Below are 20,116 nucleotides of genomic sequence, written 5' to 3'. Positions count from 1 at the left end.
AAATAAAAAATGAAATAAATAGATCAACTGTAGTCGATGGCAACCTTTTTATTGAAATATAAAAGAGAATGGTACTCCTTTCACTAAATTGTTCCACTTATCCTTGATCCTATAATGTTCAATAATGAGGTATCAAATCCTTTTTACTCTTTGGTATGACTTTACCAAGGATTGAACTCCCTTCTCTCAACCCATTAGCAAACCTTCCAATTATTGTGCCAAATAGGTTGGTATAACATATAATGATTAAAATTGGTATATACACTTGATTTCCTCTAAAGCGTTCAAATCCAGATAAGGCCAATCTGATACAGAGCTACAATATTTTCACCTAGAAAAGCCTATTTTACATGCATATGACCTTAATACTTTTTTGATTCTTCGTTTCCTTTGTTGAAACTTGGCTTATGTGTTTTTGGAGGGTTTTTTCATAACAAATGTAAACATTTCTATACAATTTCTAGCAAATAAAATTCTATCCTACTCAGAATTATTTTAAAAAGGTGACATTTTTCAATAATGAGACAACAATAGAAGTTGCAGCAACAAATTACATTTATTAAGGTTTAGCATTATCACATACATTTTTTTTTTTAATCCTTGCTTAATATACTGTTTAATCTCAGGCAACACCAGGTAGGGACAATGCCCTGTCTGCAGAACCACGAATTAGCCAACTGTGGTCCTATGCTGAGGGATAAAAAAATGGGGCTACCTGGGTGGTAACTCGTAATGCCTTAGGGTGAAATCCTGGTAACTGAGTATTTCATGGTCGAGTAACTTGCAACACTCTGCTTCTGCTCTTACTTCAGCTAGATGAGAAGATCAGGGATGCCCGATCCGATCAGTTGACTGGTTACGTCATGCTCTAGTACCTATAAGTTCATCCTCAAATGTATAATTCAATCTAATTCTTCTAACAATCAAAATTTTTATTTTTATTTTCTTCAAATACTAGAAGGTAATGGATAAGAATCAAGTGTTCAGAACAAAGATTACCAATGCCAAGGAATAATGTTATCTGGAAGTAATGATGGTACTTTCTTTGAAATTTCCTTCTAGGAAAAATGTTTTTTTTAAGAGTAATGCAATGTATTCTAAGAGCAATTTATTCTAGGAATATAAATGATTATAAAATTATATTCTGACAATTTTATTTAGAATTAAATAACCTGTAGATGGTTGATGTGCCATAAACCAAATCAGGTTGGGATAGGTAGTTTTAGAAATAGGAACAAAACAAATTTATGTGAAAAGTGAAATTTACGAATTGTTATGAATTATAAATGTTTACTTTGAATAACACATTAATCCATTAGGTCCCATTATCATATAAATAGGACACCAAATCATTTTTTTAAACTGTATAAGATTATATATGATAGTTGAATCAATTACCAACATGCTTTACTGGAAAAGGTTTTTTTTAAAAACTGGTAAATGCCAAAGGGATTGTCGCCTAATCTCATGCACTGAACACCTAAATAGTTTAATGGAAAGCATTGACAAACACAACTGGTTTGTGGTAAAATATATCTCCTCTATTAGAGGCAAGTGGTACCGGCCATTGTTCACATGAAATCTTGACATGACGGCAGTAAATGTGTGAACTATATGCAAGCTAATTCATAATGGAAATGATGAAATAAAAAATTTTGCTTGATTTCAAAAGATATATATGCATTTCATTGAGGAAAGAAAATCCACAGCAGAAACAGTATCATCTAAGCTGTTAAATGATGCCAGATTTGAAAGGTCACATAATTGTTGTGGAATAAGCAAAGGTGATGTCAAAACGAGTCTTACTGCCAAAAATGCAACATAATTCTTTACGTGAACTGCTTTGCTCTTTACCGTGATGTGTAAATTTTATCTTGAACGTATAGCCTCTTGATTTCTAAAATATACCGCATGTATCCAGTGTTTGCTATTCATGAGTCAATATTTCACTTTCCAAATAAAATAACTTTCAATTTGTGCATTCTAACACATTTTTAGTCATTACACAAAGTTTCAACTCAATAGTAAAAAAAAAAAAAGAAAAATTTTATGCCCCCAGGACTTAATCCATTACGTGCAAGGCTGAGCTTGTTAATGATTAAATAATAACATTATATCCATGCATGCTATCACTGCTCCTCCCAGGCGCTTTTCTCTAACTGCTGTATCATAGGCATGCTTCGCTTGTCACATGATGAAATTCTTTGGCATTCATCAGCTTATCTTTAAACCACAACAACTGATGACTAACTGGTGGTTATGTGTGTGCAATACACTTCCTAAAGTTCTTTAACATAAAATAATTGCTACTTCTATTATGGTAAATGCAGCCAAGTAAATAAAGTACTTGTGCAGTTTATGGATCATGCTGAAATAATATTTAGAAAGCCATTCTTGATATGGAAGAGAAGGGGGTCAACTATTCTTTATTTTCACCTAACAATTTAATAAACAAACGATACTGTGAAAATTGAATTTAACTCGAAAATCTTATGCTAAAAGAATTGCATGGTCTGTAAACTGCATAAGCAGTAGAAACTCTTCCTTTCTCTAAATAAGTGGTTCACCGACAACTGGTAGGTCGTACAAAATTTTTGATGATCCGGTTAAAAATTTCAGTTTTTATGAAACATCAAGTTTTAAAAAATCACAAGTAACAAAAGGATTATGGATGGTATATGTTGTCAAGACTTTGCAACTCTCAATCTTGCAGTGACATGATTATAGCCTATAATCTACAAATTAACTTCAAACAACCAAGAGCAAATATCACACTTAAATTGAAATGTATTATATATTTTATTCAAAACTAGTAGGCTGCTCAGCATTGCTCGGTCGTAAAATATGCTTGATATATTTTTATTCATGGAGATTTCGTATTATATTGGACTCGATATATAGTAATGATTTAAAAAGTTTAAAAAAAAAAAAAAAAAAAATGACTCGCGTGCCACCATTGAGAATCCAAACTAAAATATGTAGCTTACGACTTTTTCCTTTGACATTAATACCTGAGCTATAAAGATATGTTTGCTGCAAGGCTAAAAATTAAAGCATGAACCAATAGCTATTACGTTACACATGCATATTCGTAATGCCGTCGTTCGACCTTCACCAGGTAATTTTTTTTTTTTTTTTTTTTTTTTTAATTTTCACACTTTTACACAGATTTTCTCTGGCTAAAACCCAAATATAGTTTTGCATGGTTTTGAATACCTCTTATATTAAATTTCATGTCTGTAGACCAAAAACAGGAGTTTGGTAGGCAAAACTTTTTAAACTTATATATATATATATATATATATATATATACGCATACATAAATATTTATAGAAAGAGGTTTGTGTTTACTATAAGATTTTTATGCAAATATTACGCAAGTATAAATCATGTGGAATATCTGTAAAAATATAATTACACATAATAGTTAACTAAAGATCATCATCCCATAAGAAAACTGAAAACAACTAATAGGGAATTAATTAAAATTAATGTTCAAAAGAATATACAAATTAGCTAGATTTTTTTTTTTTTTTTTTTTTTTTTTGCAGATGAATGCAATTTCACGACCCATATATAACAAAGTTGTATTTTCTTTTTAAATAAATAGAAAAAAGGGTTTTTAATATGAATATTAATACACAAAATATAAAAAATAAATTTATAATAGTCTAGATAATCTTACCTTTGGGCACATTTCATATGAATAAAATGAAAATTTTCCAAATATTATTGTATTTACTTTTTGGTTTGGTTTACTTTTTGGTTCTGAGCTTTCCATCTCAGGTGAAAACATTATGTACTAACAGGTTTTAGCAAAATTAGTACAAATTCCAAAATTACAAAATATATTCTACAAGCAAAGTGGATCTTGGATTTACATTTCAACAACCTTGTTGATTCCCTTATTTTATTCCTTAGTCCTCACATTCCATATTCCATGAGCAATGTTTCTGACAAAGAGGGAAGAATTGCTATTTTCTAGGTCGGAATCTATTCATCTAACATTTATTGCTGTCTAGTTTTTGACCTTAAAGTAGTTTTTTTTTTTTTTTTTTTTTTTTTTTATTATTATTATTAGCTCCTTACATCAAATGGTTTCATGCCTTGTCTGGAACGATTTTCATTAAAAATAAACTCTTATAATGATTATCTGAAAGCGATTAAACTAGTGTCTGCTTTTTTAACCAATTGCATAAAAAATGGCAGACACCTTTTTAACTATCACTATATTTCCAAGGCAATGTCGTTTTTGAAGTAAAATTGGTTTCTGCAAATTTCATTGCAAAGTCAATTAGATAATCATAACATTATTAATGGCGTTTTTATTCATTGGATAAAAGAGTTTCAGTTTTTCTTGTTTTGTTCTTTCATATCTTGTGAACAGAAAAATGGAAACTGGATTTGGTGTCATTTTTTTTTTATATTTATTGTCTCTGTTGAAAAATACCTCTGTTTTTCAATTTCAACTCTTTAAAAACATTTTAAAGGTGTTTCTTTTACAGAAATCAAAGTGAACTCTTCAAAATAGTGTTTTCCTTGGGTTTTTTTTTTTTTTTTTTTATACAGTGATCACCACTTATCAAGGCCCGGAAGCCACTCAGGGATAAGGGTTATTGCAAGTGCATTACGTTAGTGTGGAGATTTGATGAAGTGTTTAATTAAGGGGGCGGTTCATTAGGAATTTGTTAACATTGGACTTGAAGACATCCAAGTTGTAGTCCAGAGGGAAGCAAGCAGACGGAACAGAGTTCCACAAGCATGCAGTTCTAAGAAAGAAGCTTTGTTTATGGAATCCGCGTTTTGATTTAGGCACAGATATAGAGTGGGGGAAATTTTTCACAGTGGATTCAGCTTGACGGGTGTTTTTCGTGAAAGATTGGCGAGGGGGGACCAGAGATTGGAGTTCAGACAAGCACCTGCCATGGAAATAACGATAAAACAAGGATAGGCTCACAACGTCTCTTCTGTGGGAGAGAGGTTGCAGGGTAGAGAAAAGGGCATCCCCCACTAAGCCACGAAGTCTATTTTGTACTCTGTCAAGGCAGGATAGGCTGTTTTTAGCAGCTCCTGCCCAGATATGGCAACAGTATTCCATCCTTCTTTTTTCATTTTATTTTTATTTCATCTAAAAAAAAAAATATTCCCTCTTCATAACTTAGAGAAATATTCTGCATCTTTGTCCCCTTTTGTTTTTCTATAAAAATTTTTTTTATAATGTCCACATAATATTTTTATCAACATTTCTTTTTTTGTTTGCATTTTTTATTTTTATTATTTACAACTGTTGTCCTCATTTTTATTGTACTTATGATACTTATGTTTCAAGGTAAAACTAACAGTTCAGTGTGTGTGTGTGTCTAAATAACAATGTATCTTAGGTATGTTTTGTTGTTGCATAGCGTACTGCTTACCATTGCAGATTATTACATCTCTGATCTGGTTTCAAGTGTTTGGATTAACTTCAGTCCCAGCACTCTGACTTCGGGTTAGTTTCACTTTGCTCCAGCTTGATCAAATCAGAAATGCACCACTGAACTATATCCCATCAAATGTCAGACCCATGGAGGCAGGTATCTTCATATGATACCAAATAGGGTATAAACTACAGTACTTGCATCCTCGTTAGATCTTCCGTGCATACGGTTAAAATGGCAGTTGTTTGACAAGTTGGTAGAAAGCATAAAAATTCAACAAAACAAAAATGAGAAGGACACAAAATCTACAGAATTGAGTTTTATCTTTTTTTAGTTCTGGTTTTTATTTTTAGAAAAATCAATAACTTGACGATGCTGCAATAAAAATGATATCAAAAGAAACACAGAAGAATATGATAGAATGTCTTTCAAATTCTCTCTATTAGGAAGATCCGTAGGCAACTAAAGTTCGTAGAAACACCCATTGGGTCTTAACTTCGCAAGGAGGAAATGGACAATCAATGACTTTCTCGGTTGGATTTCTTGTTGAACCAAGTATAGTTGCAAAGAGTGATACAACATGTGGATTGACCATATTGCATGAATATATTAATTTCAATGTCATTTACATCGGTATCAAATAAAAGAAAATTCTATATTATATGTTTTTAAGAGAGATGCATAACTAGTAATGAGGCACTAATCTGTTCCAGTGGATAAATCCACGTAGAAGATTTTAATCTATTATATATTTTTCATAGGAGGCATGAGTCCTTATGCCTTTCCGGGTAAATCTGGTCCACCTAAAATCAGTCCAACAGGATTCTTTGTGCAAAGCAATAAAAATCCGATGCTCACAAATGTTTGAGACCCTCACACTAAGTAGTTGTTCATCACTTCAAGGTACAACGAATCCATTGCATTAATTCTATTTGGATTGAAGGTATTATTCCACATCTCTCTCTCCTATTTTCATGGTCTCAATACTCCTAACTAATGGCCTTTTGTCATCCAGTTAGGGAGCCGACTTCTTGATGATTACATACAGGACCGTTCTGTTTGTTTGTCATGCCATTCGACTGGTGCATGTTAGCATCAGCTCACAGCCGAAATTGATATGCTTGTGTCATCCAGTTAGGGAGCCGACCTCGTCATGATTACATAATGGCCGTTCTGTGTTTTTCTTTGCCATATTGTTCAGCTGGTATCTATTAGCATCTCTTCACGACCAACAAGATTGAAGATCAATTGTCGCTGATTGACTGAACCGCAGTTTCATGTTTTCATTCCCTTTTTTTTTGTTTATGTGCCAAAAATTTTTCTTCCCATGGCAATGCAATATCTCTGGTGACCCAAGTTTTGGTTGTGCCTGTGTTATCAAACTCGTATTCTGCAACTGTTGGTTGAGAATCATGAATATACTGGTTTGGTTTTAAAATGTTTTATTTAAAACTGAACAAAGACCTGAAATATGTGTATATGGGAGAGAAAGAATGAATTTCAGGGAGAAATACCATTAAGACAGTCTTTCTGCACCACCAGAGAAAGCCAGGACAGCAATATTTCTTTGTCCATTCAGGTCGGTGTTAGCAGGTTGAAGAAGAGACGAAACCGCTCTGGTGGAATTTATATGATTTCTTAGCTTCTTTTATACCTTTGATATCTAACAGTTGGTGTTTATTTTTCTTTGTTTTAATGTTTTTTTAATGTTTAGATTTTTATTGAAACTCTTAACATGCTATTTTTTGATGTGTTGTGCTTTTGATAGCACAGTTATATTTTGTTTATGAACTTTTTCTTCCCCCCCCCCCCAGATTCTATAATTCAATGTGAAAAATAATCTCAACTTTTTTTTTCTTCTTACATTTTGTTTGAAATGATTTAATTTTTATCTGGTTAATAATTTATAATTCTTAATTAAATGTTTTGTGTCCACAACATTTCTGATGATCAAAAATATCTGTTTCTTAACTGCAGGTATTGAAGACGAAAGTGATGAGGAACCTTCCCCCCCTGATGTGCTTTGATGGTATGAACCATCTGCTACGCCGACTAACCACCTTCTTCTTTCCACCTACTCCCTTACCACCATCTCTGCTTTGGTTCCTATTTGTCCAACCTCTGACCTTTTGCTTCTCGACAAACTGATGTCATTCAATAATCAAGACCATATAAATTCGTTTTTTTTTTTTTTTTTTTTTTTTTTTTTTTTGTTTTGTTTTGGTGTTTTTTTTTATTTTTTTTATTATTTTTTTTTATTGTTTTTAACTTCTTGTACAAAGAAGTAGGGTCACAAAAAATGGAACACAAAGGAAAACAAAACGCTCAAAAATCAGTATTTTATATGTGTAAAAAAATGATTTCTCATCAGAACACTGGAAGTCGTGAAATTATTTTGTTAATATGAAAAATGTAAAAAAAAAAAAAAAATTTTTAAAGAAAAAAATCCTTCGTATGGGACAGCATGAAGAATACAGATTTTAGAAGAAAGAAAAAGTCATCAAATTTTAGAATATAAAAAATATATAATTTACTAATTTTAATCAATTACAGTGAAATACATTTCGTCATTATTTCGAAACAACATTTTTTTATTTAAAATCATGTTTCAAAATATAAAATTATAACAAATTTTTTGGTACATATGCAACAGATTTTTTAAAAGGTGACAAGAAAGACAAATATGAAATCAAGAAAGATAATCCCTTTTTAATATGGATAGAATGAGTAATCTTCCTTGGTTGTATATTATGATTTCACATATATCTCCTTTGAATTCAGAAATTCATATTGGGTTTTTGATTAATGGCCGTGAACTTGTTATAATCAACTTATCTAATATTTTCTTTTTTTATTGTATTAAAACCTGAATTTAAGTTGCCGAAACCCATTTCATGCTAAATAATTAACGACCAAAAATGAGTAATCACCAAAAATTGTACCATTTTTATCTGTGTGCATTTTTATCTATTTTTTAACAGATTTCATTTGCATGAAGGTAAACCTGAAAGTGTCAATAGTCAATGAAGACGCACATGATGCATAGATGTGACTAGCGTAACAAATTTTTTTTTTTTTTCATTTCCTACTCTTATCATCAATATTAATATTTCAAGAATTTTGTTTTGACTGATGTACACTTTTATTTATATACTGTGATATTTGTCATCATATTTAAATATGATGTTGATTATTTCAGCAGTAATTTTTCTCTTTCTGGCTGATAAAATGTTTGAAAGGGTTTGCCCACAATTTAGGTTGGAATGCAACATGATCAGTAGATCAAACATTGATATAAATTTAATATAGGGACTAATTAAAAAAAAGATAATGCCAACAATTTTATAGAACGTTAATTCTCTCTCTCTCTTACTCCTCTCTATTCTCCTCATCTTCTCTTTTCTTTTCTCCTCTCCTCTCTTATCTTCTCCTCTCCTCTCTTTTCTCCTCTCCTCTCTTATCTTCTCCTCTCTTTTCTCCTCTCCTCTCTTATCTTCTCCTCTCTTTTCTCCTCTCCTTTCTCCTCTCCTCTCTTATCTTCTCTTCTCTTATCTTCTCCTCTCTTATCTTCTCCTCTCTTATCTTCTCCTCTCTTATCTTCTCCTCTCTTATCTTCTCCTCTCCTTTCTCCTCTCCTCTCTTATCTTCTCCTCTCTTATCTTCTCTTCTCTTATCTTCTCTTCTCTTATCTTCTCTTCTCTTATCTTCTCTTCTCTTATCTTCTCTTCTCTTATCTTCTCTTCTCTTATCTTCTCTTCTCTTATCTTCTCTTCTCTTATCTTCTCCTCTCTTATCTTCTCCTCTCTTATCTTCTCCTCTCTTATCTTCTCCTCTCTTATCTTCTCCTCTCTTATCTTCTCCTCTCTTATCTTCTCCTCTCTTATCTTCTCCTCTCTTATCTTCTCCTCTCTTATCTTCTCCTCTCTTATCTTCTCCTCTCTTATCTTCTCCTCTCTTATCTTCTCCTCTCTTATCTTCTCCTCTCTTATCTTCTCCTCTCTTATCTTCTCCTCTCTTATCTTCTCCTCTCTTATCTTCTCCTCTCTTATCTTCTCCTCTCTTATCTTCTCCTCTCTTATCTTCTCCTCTCTTATCTTCTCCTCTCTTATCTTCTCCTCTCTTATCTTCTCCTCTCTTATCTTCTCCTCTCTTATCTTCTCCTCTCTTATCCTCTCCTCTCTCACATTTTGCTATGCATTTGTTCTTGTTAATTTCAAAGCAATCTGTTCAACATATGTAAACAAAACATTGATATACATCATTTAACTACAGAAAAAAAGCTCACCTTATGTAAATTGTTCATAGGCAATATCTGTGTTGGTGAAGACAAAGGTAGATAATGCTAACACCTCTAAAAAAAATTTTTGTTTTTTAAAAAAAAATTTTTTTTAGTTGTACTCACAAAATATCAAAATAAATCTCCATACAAATGTTTATATTTACAAAAAAAAAATATACTGTTCCTTTATTATAAGTTTTTTTTCCATTATCCAATATTATTTATTCATAAATTTTTAAATTGTTAAAATTTTAATCTGATAAACAATCATGGAAAAAGTTATTTTTATTAATGTTTTTTTTAATCAATACTCAGTTTATTGAAATGGTGAAAATTTATTGATTGACGTTGGCAGGTTAAATAACATGAAAGGAATGAACTGCTGCTGCTGCAGGAAATGAACCTGTACTCTACTCTGCAGTTTCTCTACTGATTGAACTCTGTAACCATTTTGAAAGATGAAGCTCTCCATGCCAAATTCTCACGACCGTCCTTTGCTCGTATCTGCTCATGTTATTTTTCTCCTTAATGTAGATATATTTAACTTTTTTAAATAAATGAATCCTTAAAAAAAAAAAAAAGCAATTTGTAAATTGTCAGATTTGATTTAAAATACTAATTTAAAAAAAAAATTAGGTGAAAGAAATTTGAGCAGTAAATGGAGATTTGATTTCTGATGGTGATTTAGATTTTTGATCTAATCAGTCAGATTAGCTCATTCAATAGAACAGCGTTTGAATTCAAGTGGCTTCAACAGTTGAATACAGGTTCAGCATATTTCTTTATTACCATTTAATTTACCTCAGCTGACTGACATAATTTCACTTTTGGAAATAAATTTGAGTCAGTGTATATCTTCTACTATAAATGTAGTCTGTCTGTCCAGAGATGCAATTGAAAACAAAGCCCTATACGAAGATCAAGCAATATTTCTTGATTAAAATTATATAAGGAATCCAATTGTGGTGTTGTATTAGGAGGGTGTACAATAATATGGAGTCTGCATTTGTGGCCTTCATAAACAGCGAAGACAATGTTTTTACTATATTTTCTTTAAAATTATAAAAAGTAAAAAAAATGGTAATTTAGAATTTGGTCCAAAATCAAATTAGAGTTTGAGAAAAAGTTTAGCTCACAGATTGTATATCTATTAAATGGGTGTAATAGGTTATTGCCAAAAGTTTCATGTGGTTAACCGTGTTTGTGGCTGACTAATGATCACTAAAAACGTTAAACTTTTGGTAGTAACCTATTAAAAAAAAACACAACTTATTCAAATACTATAAAGCTCTATCTGAAAAGTCAATCAGCACTGTATATAAGTGAAAATCTAAAACGTTGAGCTTATTTTACAACTCTGTGTTTGTAAATGAACTTGAAAAAGATATCTTTAATAAAGGAAATATATCCCTTCGTCGAAGATGCAAGAAAACAAGCAAGGTCCATAATTTTATAATTATATATAATTTTCAATTTTCCTAATATTTTGTGTGACAAAGTTAAAAGGAACTAATGTTTCATATGTATCGGTAGCACTTTCAATTCTTCATTGAATCAGGGTACAAAAAAAATAAATGAACCAAAAACTAGAAAAGAAAATTTCAAAAAACATTCAAGACTGTACATGCGATGTTAGACATCAAAAGTACAAATTGGTTCCAGAAGAAATGTTTACAATTTAAATTTCAAGATGCCATTAAACATTAGAAAGAGTCTATATTATTACTAAGTTCAAACGCTCTTTGGAAGAATATAAATTTTATAATAATCATAACAATAGAGCTAATAGCTACATTGGTTTTGCTACTATTACCATTTACTGCAGACTCACCATGCACCTGGTAAACTCTAACTCAAATTACCATCATTTAAAAAATATAACAGCCTTCTGCTTCCTTTGATTTAAGACAAATTTTAATTAGCACTGAAATAATTCATTCTGAAACTAAATTTAAAAAATTAAAAATACTCAAAGCTATCTTTATTAAGTCAGCAACCTACAATAAATAACATTACCTATAAAATCAGTAATATTTTAAAATACTCGATATAATATAATTTTTTCCTGTGATTCTAATCCTGATGTTGCAGAATTTAAATTAGTGTAGTTTCTTCTGGAATTGCACTGGTTGGTTCTTTTGGCATCTGACATTATAAACCCTTCTCTGTTTTTTGAAATTCTCTTTTCTCCAGCTTTTTTGTTCATTTGTTTTTGTCATCTGAAGATGATTCAACGATGAATTGAAAACGTTTGTGATATTTATGATATTCATTAACAAAAAAGTGATTTTTGGATTTTGACACAAAGATTAGTAGAAAACGTTTATTTAAATGCAAAAAGATATAATCAAGCAGAAGACTTCGGAATGTTTAACAATGTTTGCTTGAATGAAAGAATGCTGCCTAAATACACATGCACATGTGTCTATGGTTTTGAATACCTTGTAAAAAAATACATACACAAATATATATTTTCATACAAGTGTGTGTGTGTGTATATATATATATATATATATATATATATATAAAATCCGACAAAATAATCTGACACGTTTGTAGGGATTAAATTAAAATAAACAACAAAGTATTTTATTTTTAAAAAATGTACATGCTTTTTTTTGTTTTGTTTTTTTTTGCTTTTGTTGTAAAAATTACATCAATCAAATATTTGCAATTTTTGTCCAAGCACACTGTTGAAGACATTTGCAAAAGTTGTTCATGACTTACCAGATCATTTCATGTGGAATGGCAACAGTTTCTTGACAAATAGCATCTTTTAATGGTACAAGATTTTGCTTACCAAACTCAACGTGCACATGGAATGCTTTTTTTTTTTCCAACTTGTTCTTGGTAAACGTTTCCACAATGAAAGCACAATGATTGTTTGTTATATGGGTAACCTGAAATAAAATAAAACAAAAATGGAATTGGAAAATAAAAGTACTTTTTTCATTATTTCATTTACTTTTAATTAGTCCTACAAATGTGTCTGTTCATTTTGTCCCACTATATATATATATATATATATATATATATGTGTGAGAGAGAGAGAGGTTCCAGCTGTGATTTTTGGAAATCCAGCATCATCAAGCCACTAGTCTCGACTGGTTTCAAATATGAATGGTACTTGTATTTGAAACCAATTAAGACTAGTGGTTTGATGCTGGATTTCAAAATAAATCACTGCTGAAATATTGTTTTCGCACGTTAATATTTATTCAAAGAATTACTTCTCTTTAAAAGTTGGTTTGATACAAACCAAATGCCTATCTTGATTTTAGTGAACTTTCTCGAAGATCAACATAGTTTTAGACTAGAATCCACAATCCAAAATGATATAAATCCTTTTTGGATATTTACTGATACAATAAGAAAATAGTATAGACACTTCTAGCTTTTTTTCGTTCATAATGGCATAAGATTGCTAATTTGTATTTTCTCCATTAAAAACTGATGTTTGAAATTCTGTTTTCTTTTATGGTCTGTGAACATTTGCAGAAATTTAAATCTGGCGTTTGTGTTTATGGCTTGACTTTGTGCAAAGATTTTGGAGGTGTTTTTTGCAGGTCCTGCTGATGGCCGTTAAGTTTTATCTGGGATGTGCACATTTGAGTAGTTCTTCCTGCCAAAATCCTTCTCCTGTACATATGTATCTAAATTTGAAAAAATACTCTGTTTCAGTTAGTCACATCTTTTATGCATAATTTGTAATTCAGGTGTGGCTCAAAAAAGTAGCTCCCTTCTTTTTTTTTTTTTCTTTTCTTTTTTTATGTTACCATTTTTAAATTTGATTTTTTGTGTACATAATCTATCTTCATAACTTTTGTTCAAATTAAAAAGAAAAATGACTCTGTCCAACTGACGATCTTGAAGTGTAAAATATGTAATTAAATTTGGAAAACTTACTTTTAAGCAATCAATATTTTACCCTCCCTCCCCCCCATGTAAATTTTTAAAATTTATTTTATTTATGAAACGGTGCCGATCTGAATAAATTAAATGAAAACAAAATATTCATAAAATCATATTTGAATAAATGCTGATGGGTGCAGAATTTATAAAAGTGTGAAGGCTGTAAATGCAGGTACATCTTCATTAAAACTGTCTCCTAAGAAAAAAAAATCTTTCAACTCGGTCTTTTGATAAATGTCCCTACTTACTTGCCTTCCTACAAGGATAGTTAGAAACAAGGTTGATTTTTTTTTTTTTTTTTCCAGAGTACCCCCAACCCCTTCTTTCAAAAAAAGGTGGGGATACTCTGAATTGAAAATAAAATAAAAAAAATATTTCAATCTAGGATTTCTCTTTCACTGAGTACTAGAACAGATACTACACTTTTCTCCTCGCCAACTTGAATGATCATTTTCCAAGGAGACAATTTTACTTGAGCATGCCTGCATTTAAAGACGAGATGAAGACATTTGTTTATTAAATTATCTACAAGACATAAGTCTCCAGCTTTGTTGCCATTGCTACATTTTGACGGCATTGTATCCTCTCGTCTACTTCAAATATCTGTTGTACTCCATACTCTGTGAATTTTAAATTAGACTTTCATTTAATTACTGAGAGCCGAGAAATATGGCATAATCAAATTGACACACCAGTTTTCATTAGATCACCAAAGTTAAGCAACGTTGAGCCAGATGCATGATTTGTAGAAAATTAACCTTGGGTTTACTTTGGCAGCCTCATGACTCTCGCTTCCCTATATTTTGTCATTTATTTCTCACATTCCATGAACAATGTTTCTTACAAAGAGAGAAGAATTATCATTTTCTGGATCGGAATCTATCCATCTGATACTTATTGTTGGCTAGTTATTGACTGTGAAGTGATATATTTTTTTTTCTTTTTAAGCTCCTTACATTAAATTGACTTCTGGAGTGATATCCATAGAAGATAAATAAATTGGGAATACTAAGTGTTCGTAGAATGCAAAATTTAATGTCAAAACAGATTGTGGACTGACAACAGAAGAGTGTTGGGCACCTCACACTGTACCTTTCCAAGAAAATAATGCAATTGTATAAAAATTGGTTGTATCAGACATGACTAAATGAAAGAGACCCAACTGCTTTTGTTTGGTGTAGTTACATAATTCAAATTTTAGCATAGCTATTTCAATAGTCATAAACTCTGAGAAATTTGGTACTACAAAATAAGGAAATTTTATATTTTAAGTTTTATAGCGACGCATATGCTGTAGTCTTTTCTGACATGCGGCTGCCATATCGAATATGTGTTTGCTCAACTACACACAAGATGGAAATAAGGTGAAAGGGACAATAATAAAGAAATGTTTATAGTAAAGGAACTGTCTAATTTACATAAATCTTGTCAAAAACAAACTTGAGAGGGACATAATAGAATATGATACATAAAAGGTGTTGTAATTATTGAGTCTGATAATTATTCAAACACAAACAAGCATGTATTGTCAGGGTAAACAATTTATAGAGATATTGAGCAATATTAAGTAAATACAACTTATTCTGATATTTGAGAACATTAGCTGCAGTCTGTAAACAGAATGTTTGGTGAGAAAAACACTGCAGTCTTGAAAATCATGCTAAGATTGCTTATTAGACTAGACACATCTGTCTAGCTTCAAGCCCAGAAAGAAGGGAAGAGCCTTATTTTGAATCTTGCATATGTGTTGAGTCAGTTTTTTTTTTTTACTTCTTGATAGAAAATGTAACTCTTTTTGCTCAGTATAATTCAATGGAGATCACTTCAATATGATTCAAGGGATAACAATGGAATATTCTAAGCTTACAATACATTTCAACAACAATGTAGTTTTTAAGTTCAGTTATTTTGTAATTTATTTAAATACAAATTTCAGATAACCTGTTTTTTTTTTTGTTTGTATTTTTTAATTATGAATTTAAAAATAGTTTTTAATTTTCTCATTTTATTATGGATAATTTATCAGAAATAACCCCAAAAAATTACAAATCATGGAAAAAGAAAAAAAAACAAAACATATTTTTTTTTCTTTTTGCTGATTTCTGTAACTTCTGCCATTAATTATTAGCAGAGTGTTACCTAAGAAAGAGTTTATCAGACATATACATATAGAAATGAAGCTTGGCCTGTGAGGTTTGAGAACAGGCATTGCATGAAGAGAACTATGAGAACGATACAATGCACGTGTCATGATTCTTAAAGATGAGCGTAGATCTATGATCTCCAAGGAATGTTAAATCTGGACATTATAATGACATGTGCAGGAGACTTTGTTGGTATGGTTACGTAGCTAGAATGAATGAGAGTTTTTAAGTTAGTAGATGGAGAACAGTTAAAGTAATAGTGTCAGTTGGAACAGAAAGGCCAAAGAAAAGATGGAAGTGATAAGGATAGACTTTAAAGAAAGATCAGAAATTAATTAGTTTTAAAGTTGATTTCTAAAAGCCACCCAATGCTAGCATGTAAAATGTTAATTTGAATATGACTAGCCTGGGTGTTTGGAGGTGTGTGTTGAGCAAAAAAAAAAAAAAAAAGTGGTAGTAAGCAGTCAGGCTCGAACCCGTACCGCGCAGGAGTTAAAGAACGTGAAAAAAACCCCGATATTTTTACTGTTGCGCCTATCGCCAAACTTGAAGTGATAGGTTTAAAGAGAATCAAAAAGAGGGGATGACTTTTGAAAATATTGGCGAAAAAAGTGATCCCCCCCTCTCTGTAGACAAGTGCACAGTTGAGGTTGAACGAATTAATGTTTTAGGCCAATTTTTCTATATTTATCGTTCAAAGGGTCGAGCTTCAAAATGATACCGATCTCGTGAAAATCCGTTGCCTCTGTCAAGTTTTAGGCAGAAATACATGCATACATACATATATTTAAACAGACAGGTGAGATTTCTATTATAGACGAGTTGTAATAGGATGTAAATGTTCAGTAAAAATAGTAAACTAGGATTTCAAAAAAAATTATGCATTGAAATGTACCAATATTTTTTAAGCTTATCAAAATCGAATCACACATGTACCAAATTAGACTATTTAAAAAGTAAGGCACCTTTTTTCATGGGTTTATGATGGTAAATAAGTATCAAAATATTTTCACAATGATTTCTGGTAAAACAAATCAACTCATTTTTATGATTTGATATTTCCACAATATCTAAAAATATTTTTGGTGCTTTGTTAATAAAGCAAAAATTTAAATATTGAATTTTAAGTAAAAACCAATAGTATCTACTGAATTGACATGTCACAGTAATGAACATATCTAAAAATACAAAAAACGATAAAGTAGAAAAATAATTATTAATGAAAACGGTTTTTGAAAACAATTAGCGAACATTGAATTTTCTTAAATCGGTTCAAGATTTCAGAAAATTATTACCTCCCTTGTTACTAGTCAACCTCTCCAATTTTATTTTATTTTATTTATTTATTTATTTATTTATTTTTTTTAGCAAAATTCAATGTGTTCAAAAACTGTTTAATGATAATTAATTTTCTACCTTATCATTTTTTGTCACTTTTGGATATTTTAATTACTGCAACATGACGATCAAGTAGATACCATTGGTTTCACTTGAAATTCAATATTTCGATTTTTGAATTTCACTCTAATAACAAAGAAGCACCAAACATTTTTATAGTTGTATAATCTACGTTTCATTATTTTCTTGGTTTCATAGTCACTGCTTTTTGTACAAATTATACAAAGGGATGGAAGCTTAATTTAAATATAAATAGTAATAATTTTTTTTTTTTTTTTACATATTTTTTAGTATATTTCATAAAAATCAGAAACGTTTTTAAATAAATTAATTAATTTTTTTTAAGAATTGAAACTTTTTTCCTCCGAATATATTTTACATCTAATTGTACATGTTTGTATAGAATTGTATTTCTGTTAAAAATGCATGTCAATATTTTTGTCCATTTTGTATTGAAAAAAATTTTTTTCTGAAAGCAACTTTTCAATGTTGCTCAGTGCTTAGTTTAAGCATCACACTTCATCAGATAAACAGGATGCATATACATTTTATTTATTTTAATTATAGAAGCAGCTGCTATGTTTTAACGTTTTGCATGTATCTGAATCGAAGTTACATAATTAGATGGTTCATATAGATTGAATTGATATATAAAGCCTAAACTGAACTAAATTGAAATGGTATTTCTGAACCTTTTCTTGTCACTCAGGTGGTAAAAAATATATTGACATATTTGCATGTAGCTATCTATAAAATTATTCAGAATAAGGGCAAAGCATAACATAAATGCAGAGGAGTAAAATAAAATTGTACTTTCATGCTTCTAAATGATGAAAAAGAGTTGAGGATTTTGGTATTTACTTTTAACATTGGGCATTTTTGTAAAAGATAATTCTTTTAGTGAAACCACAATATTTTTTCTGTTAGTGATTTAAAAAAAAAAAAAAAAAAACATTCTCTTAAAGAGCTAAGGGCATTTCAACACAAAATTATTGTTAATCGAACCTATACACTCAGTGATGACATTATTTTGTGCTTTGTCATAGCAAGTGACTTATTGATTCAGTAATAAAGGTGACATTTTATAATTAACATTGGAAACCCCTTCCTCTTTTTCTAAAAAGTAAGTTATTGATTTTTATTTATTTAAAATTCAACTTTGGTTGCCAGGTAATGCTAAATACAAAAAGTTTAATTCATTAAAAATATTTTTAGATGGTTGATTCAGAGTTCAGTCAGATTTCCTTAATTTATTTTTATTTAAACAAATTTGAAATACACAGGAGTTAAAAATCTATATTTATCTAAATATATTATGGAAAATGGTATTAGAGCCAGTCAAACATTTCTTCCTTGTTTGTTATCAAGAAGTGTTTTTCATTTAAAAGCAGTCCAAAATATGTGCATAATCCAGCATGCATGATTTTCAAAAATCAATAACCTTTAAATATTACTGTCAATTCCTTTTTGTTCAAATAATTTCAGATCAACATCTGATGTGATCTGAAATGAATCACATCCTTCAGTGTTCAAAATAAAAGTTATTTTTTATCAAAACTGTCATGTTTATGTATTTTTATTTGTTTTCTACACCTAATTATATATCTCACAGTATATTAGTGTGCCATGAAGAATGCCTGACGCTAGTAGCTTATAACCTCCCACCCCCTCACAACATAATTTGTGTTATGAGAAAGGCTCATTGCTAGATTACTTTTTTTAAACACACTGTTAATTAGGTTTTAATTAGCAAAAATCATAATTAGTTTGACGAAATTTTGAGCATTTATTCAATAAATTCTAAATTTCAGAAGAATACTCATCTCTGGGTGGATAAAATTAATTCCATGAGCAGAACAGCTTTGTATCGCATTTGTCTTCTTACAAAAATTAAAATCGATATATAATGATACTAAATCTTATGTTAAGAATCCTTATTCTAATTTTGATCAAAATTCATTACATGATTTTCATTCTAGTAGTTGTCTAAAATTTAAAGAATCTTAAGAAATTGAAATTCAGGAGATCTTGCTTAATTGGAATGGCAATGGATCAAATTCAATGCAAGCCTGATATATTTGAATTTTTAAATGGTAGGTATTATACCTCTAAAACCTTTTGATACTCTAAAGAAACTGAAATTATGGGAATATTTATTTATTGATGTAGAATACCTAATTTCACAAATATCAGAGGTATTTGAATCTGCACCCACTTTGCATAAAACAATCCAAATATAGCCACATTACAATGATTTATGCCTAGCAGCTATGTTCCAATTTTTCAAATTTAATATAATGATTTTTAAAAAAGAAATTAAGTTTAAATAATTAGTGTTTTTTTTTTGTTTTTGTTTTTTTAATTTTTATGTTCTTTTAAAAGTTACCAAATATTTTTTCAGATTCATCTTGAACTTTAAAGTGTCTGCATATAAAGAATTCCTTTATATACAGATATGTCACAAGTGCATTATAGTCAACGGAAAAAAGAGATTAAAAAATAAATATATAACAAATTACTATTAACAAACCCAAGAAAATTTAGTTTTTTCTTTAAGCTAGTTGTTAATTTCAGGCTTTAAAAAATAAATCTAGCAGGACTGTAAACTTAAGTCTGGGAGTGATTGCCAGTCAGATTGGACTAAGCCTTATTTTAATATTTTAAGCCTGAAGTTAACGAACGCCCAATAAATCAATGTGTCATCTTAAAAGCTTACTCTAAGGATAGATTAAAAGTTATGATAAATTTATGCATAATAAATCTTACAATCAGTAAACACATATAATTATGCAGATAGAGAACTAAATTTTTTTGCATTTGGTAACAGTTATTTGTTATTTAATTATCTTTTTCTTTTCCACTTTTTTTCGTTAACTATTATACACTTTTGCCTATAAGTAAATGACAAAAATATTTAAAATTAAAAATTATGTATATTTTCCTGGAAAAAAGCTATTTCCACTTGA

The 20,116-nt window shown here is 30.1% G+C and overlaps 2 protein-coding genes across 9 annotated transcripts in view; both read left to right on the top strand.

Moving 5' to 3' along the window:
• LOC145260741 (protein spinster homolog 1-like) overlaps window positions 1–20,116 on the top strand; it is a 147,780-nt gene that overhangs the window by 103,126 nt on the left and 24,538 nt on the right. For 2 of the 8 annotated variants that reach the window (XM_080119341.1, XM_080119182.1), the window contains one exon: window positions 7,395–7,446. The exons of 4 other annotated variants lie outside the window; for them this stretch is intronic. In XM_080119341.1, coding sequence (XP_079975467.1) covers window positions 7,395–7,444 — 50 coding nt within the window. In that variant the 3' untranslated portion in view covers window positions 7,445–7,446. Of the gene's footprint in view, window positions 1–7,394; window positions 7,851–20,116 lie in introns of those variants that run through there. 2 more of the 8 variants (XM_080119260.1, XM_080119121.1) reach the window with 1 other exon arrangement.
• LOC145279824 (uncharacterized) lies at window positions 8,749–9,803 on the top strand (the record flags this gene model as incomplete). The annotated part of the gene is made up of 1 exon (XM_080131228.1): window positions 8,749–9,803. A coding segment is annotated over one exon (909 nt), but the record flags the coding sequence as incomplete, so codon positions are not given.

Source organism: Euprymna scolopes, chromosome 1 (assembly GCF_053919585.1).
Source record: "Euprymna scolopes isolate OS-2025 chromosome 1, ASM5391958v1, whole genome shotgun sequence".
Classification (NCBI taxonomy): domain Eukaryota; kingdom Metazoa; phylum Mollusca; class Cephalopoda; order Sepiida; family Sepiolidae; genus Euprymna; species Euprymna scolopes.
The sequence above is the reverse complement of the archived record's forward strand: the minus strand, read 5'-3'. Positions and strand labels throughout refer to the sequence as shown.